At 36.8% G+C, this 15,118-nt stretch overlaps 1 protein-coding gene across 3 annotated transcripts in view; it reads left to right on the top strand.

The window, feature by feature from the left end:
- Nucleotides 1-5: 5 nt before the first annotated feature.
- The window catches only part of NDUFAF7 (NADH:ubiquinone oxidoreductase complex assembly factor 7), a 28,656-nt gene continuing 13,543 nt past the window's right edge, over nt 6-15,118 (top strand). The window contains exons 1-10 of one of the 3 annotated variants that reach the window (XM_036931586.2): nt 6-116; nt 379-542; nt 4,334-4,414; nt 5,248-5,358; nt 7,689-7,896; nt 8,718-8,776; nt 9,773-9,883; nt 12,138-12,281; nt 13,304-13,477; nt 14,008-14,290. In XM_036931586.2, the coding sequence (XP_036787481.1) occupies nt 62-116; nt 379-542; nt 4,334-4,414; nt 5,248-5,358; nt 7,689-7,896; nt 8,718-8,776; nt 9,773-9,883; nt 12,138-12,281; nt 13,304-13,477; nt 14,008-14,217 (1,317 nt within the window). In that variant the 5' untranslated portion in view covers nt 6-61 and the 3' untranslated portion in view covers nt 14,218-14,290. Of the gene's footprint in view, nt 117-378; nt 543-4,333; nt 4,415-5,247; nt 5,359-7,688; nt 7,897-8,717; nt 8,777-9,772; nt 9,884-12,137; nt 12,282-13,303; nt 13,478-14,007; nt 14,294-15,118 lie in introns of those variants that run through there. The other 2 variants (XR_005033793.2, XR_005033794.2) reach the window with 2 other exon arrangements.

Below are 15,118 nucleotides of genomic sequence, written 5' to 3'. Positions count from 1 at the left end.
GGTGACGTACTTCCCATCAGAGCCGCGACTCCTCCGCGCGCCGCCGCGGGATAAGCCCGGCATGAGTGTGCTGCTGAGGGCCGTGGCGGGGCCGCCCAGCGCCGCAGCGCGCGCGGGTAAGGGTGCGCCGCGCCGGAGCCCCGGCTGCCGTGGAAACCGCCTGGGGTGTCTCCCCCTTTCGGGGCTCCTGGAGAGCTTGGGCAGGAGACGAATCCAACCTCAGACCCGAGTGGCCGTGGGGGGACTGCTGCGGACTGGAGTCCGCCTTCCTGCCTTCGGGAGAGCTGAAGAGCTAACGAAGCCGTTTAAAGCACTCAGGCTGCTGTGCACTTGTAAATACGAAGATTTTTAATGGGTCTGGTTTAATGTTTTTCGCAGTGATTCCTTGTCTTTGGAGAGGAAAATACTTCAGCTCCGGGAAGGAGCCGGCAGAAGGCAGCCCGGTGACTCCAGTGCTGCGGCATCTCATATACAAAATCAAGTCTACTGGCCCCATCACTGTGGCCGAGTACATGAAGGAGGTCTTGACCAACCCAGCCAAGGTTCGAGTCCGGGAGCCGAGTCTGGGCCCGCTCTGGCAGCTTGGCGCGGTGTGAGCCAGGGGGCGTGTGCGCGGAGGGAGCTCGAGGGTCCCCATCCCGCAGTGCGGATGACAGGGTCTGTGTTGGGAGGGCAGCAGCAGCCTGTGCGAGCATACACTTGTTTTCTTTTTGAGAATGGAAGGTCCAAGTTTTTACTGTTCTAAGATAAAGCACCGTAACAGTTTTCTGACCAGCATTTCCTTGTTAGCTCTACCAAGCTACTTGGTGAACGTCTGTGGTCCTTTTAGAATGTTTCACTTTGTACTGGGTTTAAATACGAGATCTGTGGAATTCCGGGGTTGCCTTGGCCTATTGCTGTTGGTTGTGGTGGAGTGATGCAGTGTCCAGAGGTTTACCAAGGCACGGATCCTTTAATACCTGCAGGCAGGGCTACAGCGTACCAAAAATTCGTACAAGACAAACTTAAGGACAAACATCTCTGGGTTGGAGTGAGGGTCGGCTCATCATTTACTCACTCACTGAGGCTTCAGGGTGCCAGGCACTGGGAATACTGCAGGGGACAGGGAGCATGGCACTTACATTATAGTGAGAAAATGAACTATAAACAAGGAAATGATTAAACCGGATAATTACAGATTGTAAGTGCTTCTGTAGGGAACAAAGCCAGGTTGATGGGATTGAAAGTAAGTAGTGCAGTGGGAATAGGGACTGCAGAAGTTTCCTTACTAGGTGGCCAGGGAAGGCCAGTAAGCTTGAGCTGAGGCTTGAAGGATGGGGATAGGCTAACCTGGCAAAGAACTGGGAGGAGAACTTCCCAACAGAGGAACAGAATTGAAAAGTTTTTGAGATGAGAAATGCCTTGGAATATAGAGAGAAGACTACAGCACTGGTATGGCTGGAGGGTGGTGACTGGGAGTGGGGGTTAATGGTGAGCAAAGTAGTCTGGTGGAATTTAGATCTTTGTATTAGTGCAATGGGAAACCATCAGGAAGAGCATTTAATGCTCGTTCTGTTGGCAGTGATATCAGGTGGAGATAGCAGTTTGGCCATAAGAGTCAAATACATGAGAAAGGTGGGGAATGCATTTATAAATTTGGTCATCATCAGTATATAGAGGGTGTTAAAACACAGGGAACCAGGGAGAGTATACTTAGAGAAAAGGTTTCCCAGGGTTGAGCCTTGAGGTAACTCTCAAATTTAGAGTAGAGGATGTTTACTTAGGGATTCTTGAATTCGTACAAGGACAAACTTAAGGACAAATATCTCTGGGTTGGAGTGAAGGTCGGCTTGACTTCACTCTTGAATAGAATCAGGGGTTTGTGAACTTGGATGGGAATAAAAATTATACCTTTTCATTACTTTTTCTTTCAGTTTTAGTGAGAACCTATCACTGTGTGACATTAGGTATATAGCATGTGAAATAGGTACCACAGTAGGTTCAGTTAACATCCATCTTAGATAACAGTAAAAAGAGACAAAAAAAAAGGAAAAAAATGTTCTCCTTGTGATGAGAACTCATAGGATTTATTCTCTTAACAATTTTCCTATATATTATACAGAAGTGTTAACTATAGTTGTCATGTTGTACTTTACATCCTTAGTATTTATCTTATAACTGGAAGTTTGTACCTTTTATTATCTTCCTCCAATTTCTCCTTCCCCTATATTTTCTACCTCAGGTAACCACAGGTGTGAACTCTTTTTCTCTGAGTTTGGTTTTTTGTTTTCTGGCTCTTTAGATTCCACATATATAAATGAGATCAGACAGTATTTTTTGTCTTTTTTTCTGACATACTTCATTTAACATAATGCCCTCAAGGTCCATCCATGTGGTGGAAAATGGTAGGATTTATTTTTTATTTTTTTATGGTTGCATAATATTCCGTTGTGTATATTTATCACAACTTTATCCATTCATCCATTGATGGACACTTAGGTTGTTTCTATGTCTTGGCTATTGTAGTTAATGTTGCTATGCACACAGGGGTGCAGGTATCTTTTGGCATTAATGTTTTTGTTTCCTTTGGAAATACTGCATAAGTGGGATTGCTAGATCATATGGTAGTTCTATTTTGAATTTTTTGAGGCTCCTCCCTGCTGATCCCTTACTGGTTGGACCAATTTATGGTACCACCAAAAGTGCACAAGGGTTCCCTTTTCTCCATATCCTTGCCAGCATTTGTTATCTTATTAATGGTGGCCATTCTAACAGGTGTGAGGTGATACCTCATTGTGGTTTTAATTTGCATTTCCCTCATTCATTTCTAACTGGAATCTAGCATTTCTCTAATTATGAACATAGGCAACAACCAGTAGCATCAGTGATACCTGCACCTGGAAATCACTGATGCTGTCATATCACAACAGAGTGATCATAGGTATTTCAAAATACCACTGTGCTCATATATACTTAAAGACTTTGTTACTTACTGGACCGTTCACTCAATTTTATCTTTTAATACACTTATAAAGATGCATGTATATTACTGTATTACAGATTTGTTTTTTAAATATTTGGTAAGTATCTCAGTTGATTTCTAATCCTGTGTGTTGTAAGTCTCTGTGAAGGGGTCTGTAGTCTTCATAACATGCCAAAAAAAACAAAAAAAACCACCCTGAAATGCTTACTTTTGAAGGGAAAAGGAAAGGCTAGAGGGGTGATGCTGTATGGAGTTAAAAAAAAAATCTTTTAAAGATGGGAGTGATTTAATTTTATTTCTAATACTGAGAGGAAAAAGTTAAAAGCTGTAAGAGAAAGGGGATGATAAAAAGATCCTAGCCCATGAGAGTTGTGTGAGGAATGGCAACAGGCCAGAGCACAGGTGGAGGGATTACATCTGGTTAAGGGCAGAAGGGGAAGGCATTTCATCCTTTGAGTGTAGTGGAAAGAATGGGAGCTACTGGAGACCATGTGGGGTCAGGAAGCTCAGGCAGTCCTAGTAATAGTATTCTTTAATTCCTGTGTGCTAAGAGTAAGGCAGGTAGAAAAGGGGGCCTGAGGGGCTTAGGGAATTTTTTAACAAACAATTCTTGAGTGTCTCTTGAAGGTTAGTCATTATGCTAGAACTTGAGATGTGGAGATAAATAAGACATAGTCCTCTCCCCCAGATAACTATGCCTTCTGGTGAGGAACATAGGCATATATATAATTAAATACAGAAAAAGAAGCACTGGATTTAATCTGATGTTGAAGGGCTGGAGGGGGAGGCCAGGGAAAGTGGTGTTGTGTTTGAGCAGATTCAGTGTTACTGAGAAAGGAATGCCAGAGAGAAATGGAAGGAGAAGGGAGAGCATTCCAGTGGCATTGATGTATGGGCAAGCAGTGTTAATAAAAATAAAAGACTTTATTAGGTACAACATACACATGGAAAAAAAATCACAGGTATACAGCTTGATGAATTTCACAAAGTGAATACTCCCATGTAACCAGTGCCTAGGTCAAGAAAATATCAGTAGTGGGCAGGGTTAATTTGAAACAAAGTGAGAATTTGGGGAGGAGGTTGGAGGGGTAGGCAGGTCTTACCCTGTGGTGTGGGAGCAGCTAGAGGGAGAGAGGGGGTAGGATATAGGGGGGACACCACATTGCTTCTGCCTTTCTAGTCAAGTAGTAACTGTGTTTCTGAGGTTTTGCAAAATGCTACTTTGTATAAATCAGGCAAAGATACTGTGTTTATCTTGCTTATCTAGAAGAGGGAACTTTCTTACTAAATATTTCATTGTATTCATAAGATTTTGGAGGGTTGTTTTAAACTTGAAAATTAATTTTTTTCCATTTCTTTCTTTTTATGTAGGGTTATTACGTATACCATGACATGCTAGGAGAACAAGGAGATTTCATTACTTCACCGGAAATAAGTCAGGTCTTTGGGGAGGTAATATGCAAAGTAAATTATAAAGGAAGCCCGTATCACAAACATATGAGAGCAGATCAAGTTCAGTTATTCAACAGTAGTGTTTTACATCTTTGTTTTTATGTTTTATCAGAAGTTTTAATGTTTTAGTAGTGTATAAACTAATGGAATAGAGTGCAAAAAAGAAAATGGCATACAGGCTATCTGAGTTTATATTTTAGTGTAGAAAAAGAATATAGAGATAAGAGGGACAAAAAGAAAAGAGATGGACATAAAGAGGTTAGAAAACAGGAGAGTCAGATGAAATACGAAAGTGGAAGGAGAAAGAAAGACAAAAGGAGAGGTGGAGAAAGAGGTGGAGAGTACTCAGGGAGTGAATACAGATAAAAAACTGCGGAATTAGTGGACTCAAGATGTGTCCCATCCATGATTTAGTTAGAGGAGAAATCTCCCTTTAAGAAACTAAATTCTTTTCAGGAATTCTAGTTCATTTATTTCCATATAAGAACTTTGATCAACTTAGAAATAGGAAATAGTATCCAGGAATTAAAAAACATTAATTATGCCTAAAAGCCATGTACTTATTGAAATATATGAGTGATATCCTCTTATCTATGTGACCTCCTATAGTGGAGGCTGCTTTTTAATGATTTTCTCCTGTTACCAAGCTTCCCAAGTGGTACTTGTAACATAATCCCAGTATAGTTCTTGTGTATACATAGCTATATGTACGTATTGAATAACATACATGTGGTTGAAAACATTTTGTTTTATGGTGTAAAGTGTGTGTTTATACATGGAGTCTTACATTGTGGTATATTTTTATATTTAATGTAGTTTTTTCCTTGGCACAGCTCCTAGGAATATGGTTCATTAGTGAATGGATGGCCACTGGAAAAAGTGCAGCTTTCCAGCTGGTGGAACTGGGTCCAGGTAGGGGTACCCTCATGGGAGATATTTTAAGGGTAAGTAAGAAAAGAATGTCTTAAAGTCTCATGTATATGAATCTTACTACTTTTGACTGAGTTTGCAAACTTCACTGATTTCCTTGTATTTCAGTCCTACCACCTGAATCTTTTACTTTACAACTAAAATATAAAATTATAATAATATAATGAATCATTACATACTGTTGTCTGTTTGTAATCTTAAAAAATGGGGCAGGAGGAGAATGTAAAAGTTAAAAGTATAAAACATTTAGAAGACATTATGGGAGAATACATTTGTCTTCTGAGTAGGGAAGGAGTTTTTTAATTACATAAAAAACAAGCTATGAGGAAAATATTAATTTCAGCTATGTTAAAATTAATAACTTTTTGTTCTTTAAGAAATTATGAACTTTTGGTCTTTCAAAGACATCCTAAAGAGAGAGAAGAGATAAGCCATGAAGTGGGAGAAATTGTTTGCAACACATAACCAACAAAAAACTGGTGGTTAGAATGCATAAAGAGCTCCTTTAAATCAATAAGAAGGTGACAGATGACTCTGTAGAAATTCATGCCAGAAATGTGAACAGGTCTGTCATCAAAGAGGAAATCCAGATGACCGATAAAAACAAAAAGATGCTCAGACTCACTGGTAGTCAGGTAAATGAAAATTAAAATCACAATGAGATACCACTGTACCCCTAAAATTAGAAAGTCTGATAGCACCAAGGGTTGGTGAGGATGCGGAGATATGGAGCAATGGGGGCACTCATTTGATGCTTGTAAAAGTATAATTCAGTACAACCGCTTTGAAAGCTACTGGGCATTATCTGCTAATGTCAGAGTTACCTGCACTGCTATTTTACTGCTAGGCATATACCTAGAGCTACTAGTGCATATGTGTACCAGTAGACATTTACAAAAGTTATCAGTGTTATTTAGAATAGCAAAAAACTGGAAGCAGCATAAATGCCTATTGATGGGAAAATAGAACAATAAATTGTGGTATAGGCATACAGTGGAATACCAAGTGCTATGTGAAAATGCATGAAATCACAGAGAATGCAACATTCAACATGGAACTCATCTTGTTGAATGAAAAATAGCAATTTGTAAAAGAATTCATCATATGATTGTATTTATATAAAGTCAGAAAATAGTCAACATTAGCAATATATGTTTAGTGATAAAAATATATATTTAGAAACATTCCTAAAGAAAAGCCAGGAAATGAGAAATTTGTATTTCAAAATGGTGGTGATATATGAGGGTGAAGGGAGGACATGGGGCTTTTTTTAAAAGAAAATTTATAAACATCTGACAATAAGAATCCTGATTGTATCTTTTTTTTGGGGGGGGGAACCCCACTGATTTAAGTTTCCAGAGCTCTACTTTTTATGTTTAAGTTGTTAAAGTCATTTGAATATAAAATATTTTATATTCCCAAATATTTTCTTATTTCAAATACTTTAAAAATCAAGCCCATAGCTCTTAAAATGTATAAGGGGTGATTCCCTAGATCAAGTCCTGAGAAGTCTTAAAAAGCCAAGGAATTTAAAGGAATGGAAAAAAAATAGCCAAAAACATCATTACAGATTTAATTTCATTTTTGATCATACTTTATAAAGGTTTTTTTTTTTCTTGGGAAGAAGTTTTCCCATTTATGGTTTTATCTAAAAACTAAATTTGGAAAAATCATCTTGTCCTTAATTATCAGATTATACCTGCATATTTAGATCTCAAAAGTAGGAGGCAAATCACCAGTGGAAATTAAATTCAAATGAAAGATAATATTGTATTTTATGCTTTGGCATTGAATTTTAGCATTAAAATACTAATACTTTCTTTTTTCTCATATTTACAACAGTAAAAGCACATAAAACTAAGAGAAAATTGAAAATGTGAAAGAACTGCAAAGTTAAACTGTCAAATTAATAGTGCCATGTAAATTTGATTTCCTGAGGATACAGTTGAGTCATCTCAAAGATGAGATTATTTTATAGACTTAGTGGCTTTATAAAATCAAAACTATATACATTTTATTTCCTTCATCTTTTTTTAGACTCCTTAATCTGATCGTTGTTTTTATTGGATGCTAAATCTCTTCTTTTTATGTTATTCATAATTCTAATTTTTTTATTAGGAAATCAAAATATTGTACTGTTCATTTCTTATGTAGACTATGTTTAATAATTCTAATAGGTTATGATTCTGATAGACTTCTGGAGAGTGACTTATATGAGGAAGTCGTTTCTCTGAAACCAAACATACTTCTGTGACATGAGCAAATTATTGTGGTATATAGTTAGAAAACCTAAAATCTACTCAACACATTGTATTTTGCCAGTTTTTCTTCTTTTTGTATTTAGGTGTTCAGTCAGCTTGGATCTGTGCTGAAAAACTGTGACATTTCAATACATCTGGTAGAGGTGAGCCAAAAATTAAGTGAGATTCAGGCATTAACACTGACTGAACAGAAGGTCTCATTAGAGCGAAATGCTGGCTACCCAGTGAAAGGTGTTACTAAGTCTGGGATTCCAATTTCATGGTACCGAGATCTGCAAGATGTTCCAAAAGGTAATTATTTAACATTTATTAATGAAAGGATTTTCATCACAACACCTCACAGTAGTGATAAGTGACCACCACCTTGCAGAGCAATATAATAGATTGAGTCAGTGCTGCCAAGTCCCTTATCCAGAGCAAAGTTTTTGCTAGAAAAGAGCATTGTTTTAGAAAATAAATTCACCTAACATTAAGAAACAGTGAATTTCACATGGCTTGGCAAAAACCAAACCAAACCAAACCAAACCCCAAATGTAGGTCTCTGTCATACTTGTTTTTCTCTGCTCCTAAGATAGTACTGATGATGAAACAGCCCAAGGCAGTGGGGGCTAAAGGAAACAGTGTTAGTAGGTGGGTTTAGTTTCATTATCTTTTGCACACTCTTATTTGCCTAAAGGCAAGCAAGGGGTGGTGGGAAAATCCTGGCCCTTGTCAGCAAGCATTTTGGTGAGCCCAAACCTGAAGTAGTGGTCTAATCTTGGGCATCTCTGCCATTCCTGGCTGAGCCTTTGGGATGATTTTAGGAGATTCATATCCTCTTCCAGCTAACCAATTTGTTTTAATTTCTTTCAGGCCTAGTGATGAATAAAAAAGTGGTAACAGATATTTCGGCTTTCTGGCCCTGATACATGTGCAAATGAGAACAGTAATTATTCCTTTGTAGGTTCTGTAGGGTAGGTTTCCTGTGATGAGGTGGGTGACTGGTAGCAGTGACTGTGGAAGGGACACACATTCCAGTACAAAGACTAGGCATTCTCTTTTTGTTAATGTTCTAAAGAACCAATTAATTATTGCCTTAAAAATGCTGAAACAACTTTTCTATTTTTAAATAGGGAACAGCTTTTATCTGGCACATGAATTTTTTGATGTTCTTCCTGTGCATAAGTTTCAGGTATTGGTGGGAAAAAAAATCACATTGATAATTAAATGACAAAGGGCCTTCTGTTGTAAGAATAAATGTATATGGTATTTAACTATTGTTGAAGTTAACTATTTGGAATTCTGATTAAATGCAGTTGACCTCTGGACAACACGGGTTTGAACTGCATAGACCCACTTATAGGTGGATTTCTTTTCAATAAACATATGGAAAATTGGAGATTTGTGACAGTTTGAAAAAACATTTTCTCTATTTCATTGGAAGAATAAAGTACATGGTACATATAACATACAAAATATGTGTTAATTGTGTTAGTGGTAAGGCTTCTGGTCAGCAGTAGGCTATTAGTAGCTAAGCTTTGTGGAGTTAAAAGTTATACATACATTGTCAATTGCATGGGGGGTTTGTGTCCCTCATCCCTGTGTTGTCTGTGGTCAACTGTAATTGAAAAGCAAAAATGAAATATTAGGTAGAATTCTTAATTCTCCTAGGATAGTTATTAAGAATTCTAATTCTCTTGGGATAAAGACGTGAGAATGTAAGATGGTAGATGGCTGCAGTATGATGGAGGTTTTTTTTTTATTTTTTAGCAAATTCTTTAAAATTCTAAAGATTAAAATTTGTCTTCATTCTTTCTGTGAGGAGATTAAAGATTTGGAGGTAGTGTATGTGCACTCGTAACTTCTAAGGCTAAAGGTATATATTATTACATGATAATTTGTTAGCAGAAGCTTCTGATTGTCTTGAGTCTGTTTTCCATTTTTTGGCACTTTCCATGCTACATGTTTTGTCTCCCACAGTTCCATCTCTTATCTAAACTACATTAATAGTTTGCACCTATCACTCTACTCATTGTTTAAAGGAAAAGAAGTAATGCCTTTACATAAGTTTAAGTGGTAAAGTGCTCTGCAGTGTCATCTATCTCGTATATAAGGAGAGAACTGAGTTATTTTTGATAGAGACAATTTTTGAGAACTTGCAAAAGCTTTTATGTGTTCTTTTGTTTAGAAAACACCACAAGGATGGCGAGAAGTACTCATTGATATTGATCCACAAGTTTCTGATAAACTGAGGTTTGTTTTGGCACCTTGTGCCACCCCAGCAGAAGCCTTCATACAAGTAAGAGAAAGTTTTTTCTTTTTTTTAGTTTACTGCCAACCAAATCTTCCAAGTCTCACTTTCTGAGTTACTATTTTAGACTTCCTTTACAGTGGTAAATAGCTGCTCGCAACATTACTTAACTATTTTATACTACTTTATTAATAGTGAAAGGTGCAGAGGATCTAGAGTCAGAAGTCTGGATTAAAATAATTTCTTAGCTGTGTGACCTTAATGTAATGTAATAAAGTTAGTGCTCACTCAACAAGTCCCTTAACTTCTCAGTTTGCCTCAGTTCCCTATCAAATGGTGACAGTATTGTCTACTTGACAGGAAATGTGATGTCTGTGAAAACAGTGTAGTACAGAGTATAGCAAAGCAACAGCCATCACTACTTATTGAGTGCTTTGTACATACTACTCTGTATTTTCTCATTTATTCTCAAAAGACTCTAGGTAAGTTTTATCACTCTCTTTGAGCTACTGAAAGGGCATGCCTTTATTCTCATGTTTCCACCCAGATCTAAATTTGACTGTAGACTGTCAGAATGGACAATTGACCTCACAGAATAATCAGAAGAGCTTCCCTATCTTTATAAAAGTTCAAAAAAAATTAAAAAGCCCTATACTTCTCAGGAACTTTTGGGTTTTAAATTTCCTGTTTCTTTCTTTTCCACCCCAGAAAAAAGATTTCTGCTTTCTGGACCATAACTAAAAACTTCTACCTCAGAAGTTACTTGTTTTAAAAGCATAAAAGCTTTTTTTAAAATTAAGGTATCATTGATACACAGTCTTATGAAGGTTTCACATCAGCAATTGTGGTTTCAACATTCACACATATTATCGAGTACCCCCCGACCCCATTGCAGTCACTGTCCATCAGCGTAGTAAGATGCTGTAGTGTCACTACTTCTGTTCTTTGTGCTATACTGCCTTCCCCATGACCTACCTCTATATATTGTGTGAAAAGCATAAAAACTTTTAAACATAAACCTATGAATTAAATTTTCTTTGCAGAGCATAAGTAAATTAAAATATCAGCCTAAGTGCTTGTGAAAATTCTTATTTTTATATTCTGGCTACCTAATTTTATCTGAATGAAACATTCATGGCTACCAAGAGCTAACCCCCTGGCCCTGGGAGTTTGTAATTCTTTTTAGTTCTTGACTTGAGCAGTATTCACTTATGAGAGGGAAAATGATGACTTGCCCTCCCTTTGAGTGGGTACATGGTAACACTCTGCCGTTTTGCAGAGTAGTCTAACATGGTAAGACTGTCAGCATGCGGCACTGAGGTTGTCATATCAGCCTTTAAGTAACTGCCCTTATCGTTTTCAGAGTTACACCACAGTAATTTACTTAATAACACTGGGGGCTAACCGGTTGTTCCATTTGATCCTCACAGTAAGCCTAGTATTTATGTAATGAGGAAACAGACTCCAAATGTTAAGTAGCTTTCTCTAGGAAGCAGTAGGAAGAGCTGAGACTCAGATCTCAGTTTGTCTCACTCTTCCTGTTAGACTTGTGCCATAAGCTGAGACATCAGGGCAGGGCAGGGCTTCATTTTTAATAGGGTGGTAGAAGGGAGCAAAAAACTGTTTGTTTTTATAAGAAATTTTTTTTTGCCATTTTCACAGGGATTAGTGAAATTCCATACATACTCATCAAGTCGACAAATATTGATATTTGTCATTCTACTTTTTTAGGCTAATATATTTGCTTTTTGAGGGCCCTTAGTTAATACTTAAACATCTTGGGAAATATGGGCCTCAGGTACATTGACACTAGTTTATAAGCTGATGTTTCTAGATACAGGGTGTATCATTGGGATACCTCTTGCCCCAACAGAAAGCATCATATATACTTAAAAGGGTCTATTTTGTTATACTGGCAGGATGTTTTTGAGTGTCTGTGTGCCAGCACAGTTCTGGGCAGACAGAAGTTCTTTTTTCACGCTTTCAACCCAGTGGAATATATTCATATGAATTATGACATGAAAGTAAGATCACCATAAATAAAATGATAAATGTACTTGACCATCTGGGGGTTGGGAAGGCCTTCGTCTTTTTATAAAAGGGATTAAAATTAAAATGCCTTTGTGAACTTAGTGGATGGCATCAAAGAACCAAAGTGTTAAAGGATGCCATGTGAAATGCTGAGTGTAGACAACACTCATATTGAGGGGTAATTTTATTGTAACTAAGAAATGCTCATTGTAGAAAAACCTTAAAACAATTCTTTGAATGGTGTGTTTTGATTCGACTGTTCCTTTACTAGCTTGATGAAACAAGGGACCATGTGGAAGTCTGTCCTGATGCTGGTGTTATTATTCAGGAACTTTCTCAACGCATTGCACTAACTGGAGGTGGTGCACTGATTGCTGATTATGGTCATGATGGAACTAAGACAGATACCCTCAGAGTATGTATAATTTAGTAACATGATTTATCAGAACATAATTGGTATGATTTTACTTAGTGATCATTTGTTACTTTGAAACTCATTGAAGATCTTTACCTTTGGTTTCTACAATGTGTAGCATTGTTGTATTATACTATTATAATTAATATTAATTTGTATTATTATAACTACCTGTTTAACCTTAGATTTTATTATCCAACTCTGAACAGGTCTGAATTGTCTATATTCTTCCTTAAATTGCAGAACGTAGGTTTGTGTAGATCCTAGTAAACATACAAATGGAAAGATTTTCTTAAAGTTCTTTAATTTTTCTACCCCTCCATTAAAAAAAAATGGAGCTACTTTGCAGATTTGATCTAGCTACTATAATCATTCCAACTTCTTCTGTCATATTTTCAACATCTTTTTTCCTCTCCACAGGTCTTTCCTAAACATCCTTTCTATATTTTTTGAGTGATCAATTCTGTTCAATATACTATAATTGAAATACATTTAATTAGATGCTATTTGTCATTTTCTAGATCTTTGGTTCTCAATATCTAACTTTATTGTATCTAAGAAAAACCTGCAGGTTTTTTTTTTTTTTTTTAATGCTGATTCCCTATCCTAACTTCCAGGATTCTGAGTCTCAGAAGAGTCCAGTAACATGTTCTCACATGATTCTGAGGCGCTATTTGATGGACATACTTTGTAAATCACTGTCTAGGTTCTGATAACCTGAATTTATCTGGAGAATTAATGAGATCTCCTATATTCCATTACCACAGGCATTACTGAAAATGTTAAGTATCCATCAAGGGCATTATCTTCAGGCACTCCAACACTACACTTTACATTGAGTTTTCCACATAGCATCTCATTTGAAGAAAGCATCCTATGCATTAAGAGTTATAAACCACTGATTTAAGCCATGTTTTACTTTTTAACAGTTGTATAAGATATACTAAAATGATAGTATTTCTTTAATCTTGATAATGATAACCATAAAAGGATGACTCATCACTTTAAAAATTATGTTTAAGGGATTTTGTGGCCACAAGCTTCATGATGTCTTAATTGCCCCTGGAACAGCGGATCTAACAGCTGATGTGGACTTCAGTTATTTGCGCAGAATGGCACAGGGAAAAGTAGCTTCTCTGGGTCCAGTAAAACAACAAATGTTCTTAAAAAATATGGGCATTGATGTCAGGCTAAAGGTAATGATTTATTTTACTATCATTAAATATTTTCATTTCATAATACACCAAAAAATATTTCAAGTAAGTTCACTGGGCCTTAACACTATTGTAGCTAGCCCCTTGGTGTGTTCCCGTCTTTTCAGTACTGTAGGATGTAGTGTAACCAGACAGCCTGTGGGTGGAGCAGCCTGGCAAGTTTCATGCACCTCCATATGAGGTAGAAATAAGACTTTCAAATAATGTACATACATATTCATCAAGAAAACTTGGCTGTGTTTATGGGTATGAATTTTATAATGGTCTGAAGACATCTTTAACTCTTAAGTGTAGATCATATCACCTGGGAATATTTGTTAAACATAGAAATCTATAGGTTTGGGTCATAGCAACCTATGTTTTTAGTAAGTACCCCATGACTGTGAGGCAGGTGATCAGGAATCACATGTTAAACACTGCTTTATTGATTAGCTAACAGTCATTAGGGTTGCTGCATATAACTAGAAATCCTTTCTTTTGGTTAATTTTACTAAGAAAGCTTTTCTTTACAGGTTCTTTTAGATAAATCAGACAAGCAATCAAGGGAGCAGTTGCTACAGCAGTATGATATGTTAATGAATCCTAAAAAGATGGGAGAAAGATTTAACTTTTTTGCTTTGCTACCTCATCAGAGACTTCATGGTAAAAGTCAGACAAATGCATGTCAGTCAAAACCCTCTCCATCACCTGTAGCTGGGTTTGGTGAACTTGCTTGGCGGTGATACTAAAGTTTGGACTTTTTACTCCTAAGTCGGCCTACAAAACCAAAATAAAGGGAACACATTTCATATATCACAGGTAAAAGTATTAAAGTATTTTATCTCTTCATAGCCAATAAAAATAGCCCATCTTATATACAGTACAACTAAACATTGATCTTTTAAGGTTGTGTCTGACTCTTGGTACAAATATGTGTTCTTAATGAAACAAGTTATTGTGAAACTGCCTAGTTTTATTTTTGTAAGGCTAGTTGTTATATTTTTACTTTATTTTAAAAAGTAAACATGACCTCTGGTTTAATAAAATCTGGAAACAACCTAGTGGGTCGTTTAGAGGAAACTGATTAACTATCAGTCTGTCCTGTGTTATTTTTAAAAATGAGGTAAAGCAGTATGTTCTAACATAGAAAGATCTCTGAGATTAAGTACGTAAAAAAAGTAGGGTACATCATGCTGACATAGTATATAATAGTGCTTCACTCTTCATGTATGAATTTTCAAGGAGTTAAGTAGAATTTCAGCTTTAGGTGCTTTTGATGGAGACTGAACCTATTCTTTGAGTTTTGGGAGTATTATTTTCCTTTAATGGTTTACAAGACCAGCGTAATAAATATACTAAAAAAGACTCTTCATCTCAGAGGGCTGTTTTCAATAGTGTGATTGGGATGAGAAGGGAGAAATACAAAACTAATGCTAGTTGGCCAGTAATGATGAACAGTGTTTAACTGGCCCTCCTCCAATTCATGTTACTATCATTAGGTCTGTTACTAATAGAATTAAGTATGGCTGAGGGGTTGGAATATTATGCTTCATTGTTTTGATATATATAGTGTGGGGATGATTACTAGGATTAGAATGGAGAAAATAAAGGCAATACCCTCATTTATTGGGAATGGAATGTAGA

The sequence above is a fragment of the Manis pentadactyla genome, chromosome 2 (genome assembly GCF_030020395.1).
Source record: "Manis pentadactyla isolate mManPen7 chromosome 2, mManPen7.hap1, whole genome shotgun sequence".
In the NCBI taxonomy this organism is placed as follows: Eukaryota; Metazoa; Chordata; class Mammalia; order Pholidota; family Manidae; genus Manis; species Manis pentadactyla.
Note: the sequence above shows the minus strand (reverse complement) of the source record. Positions and strands in the feature narration are given on the sequence as shown.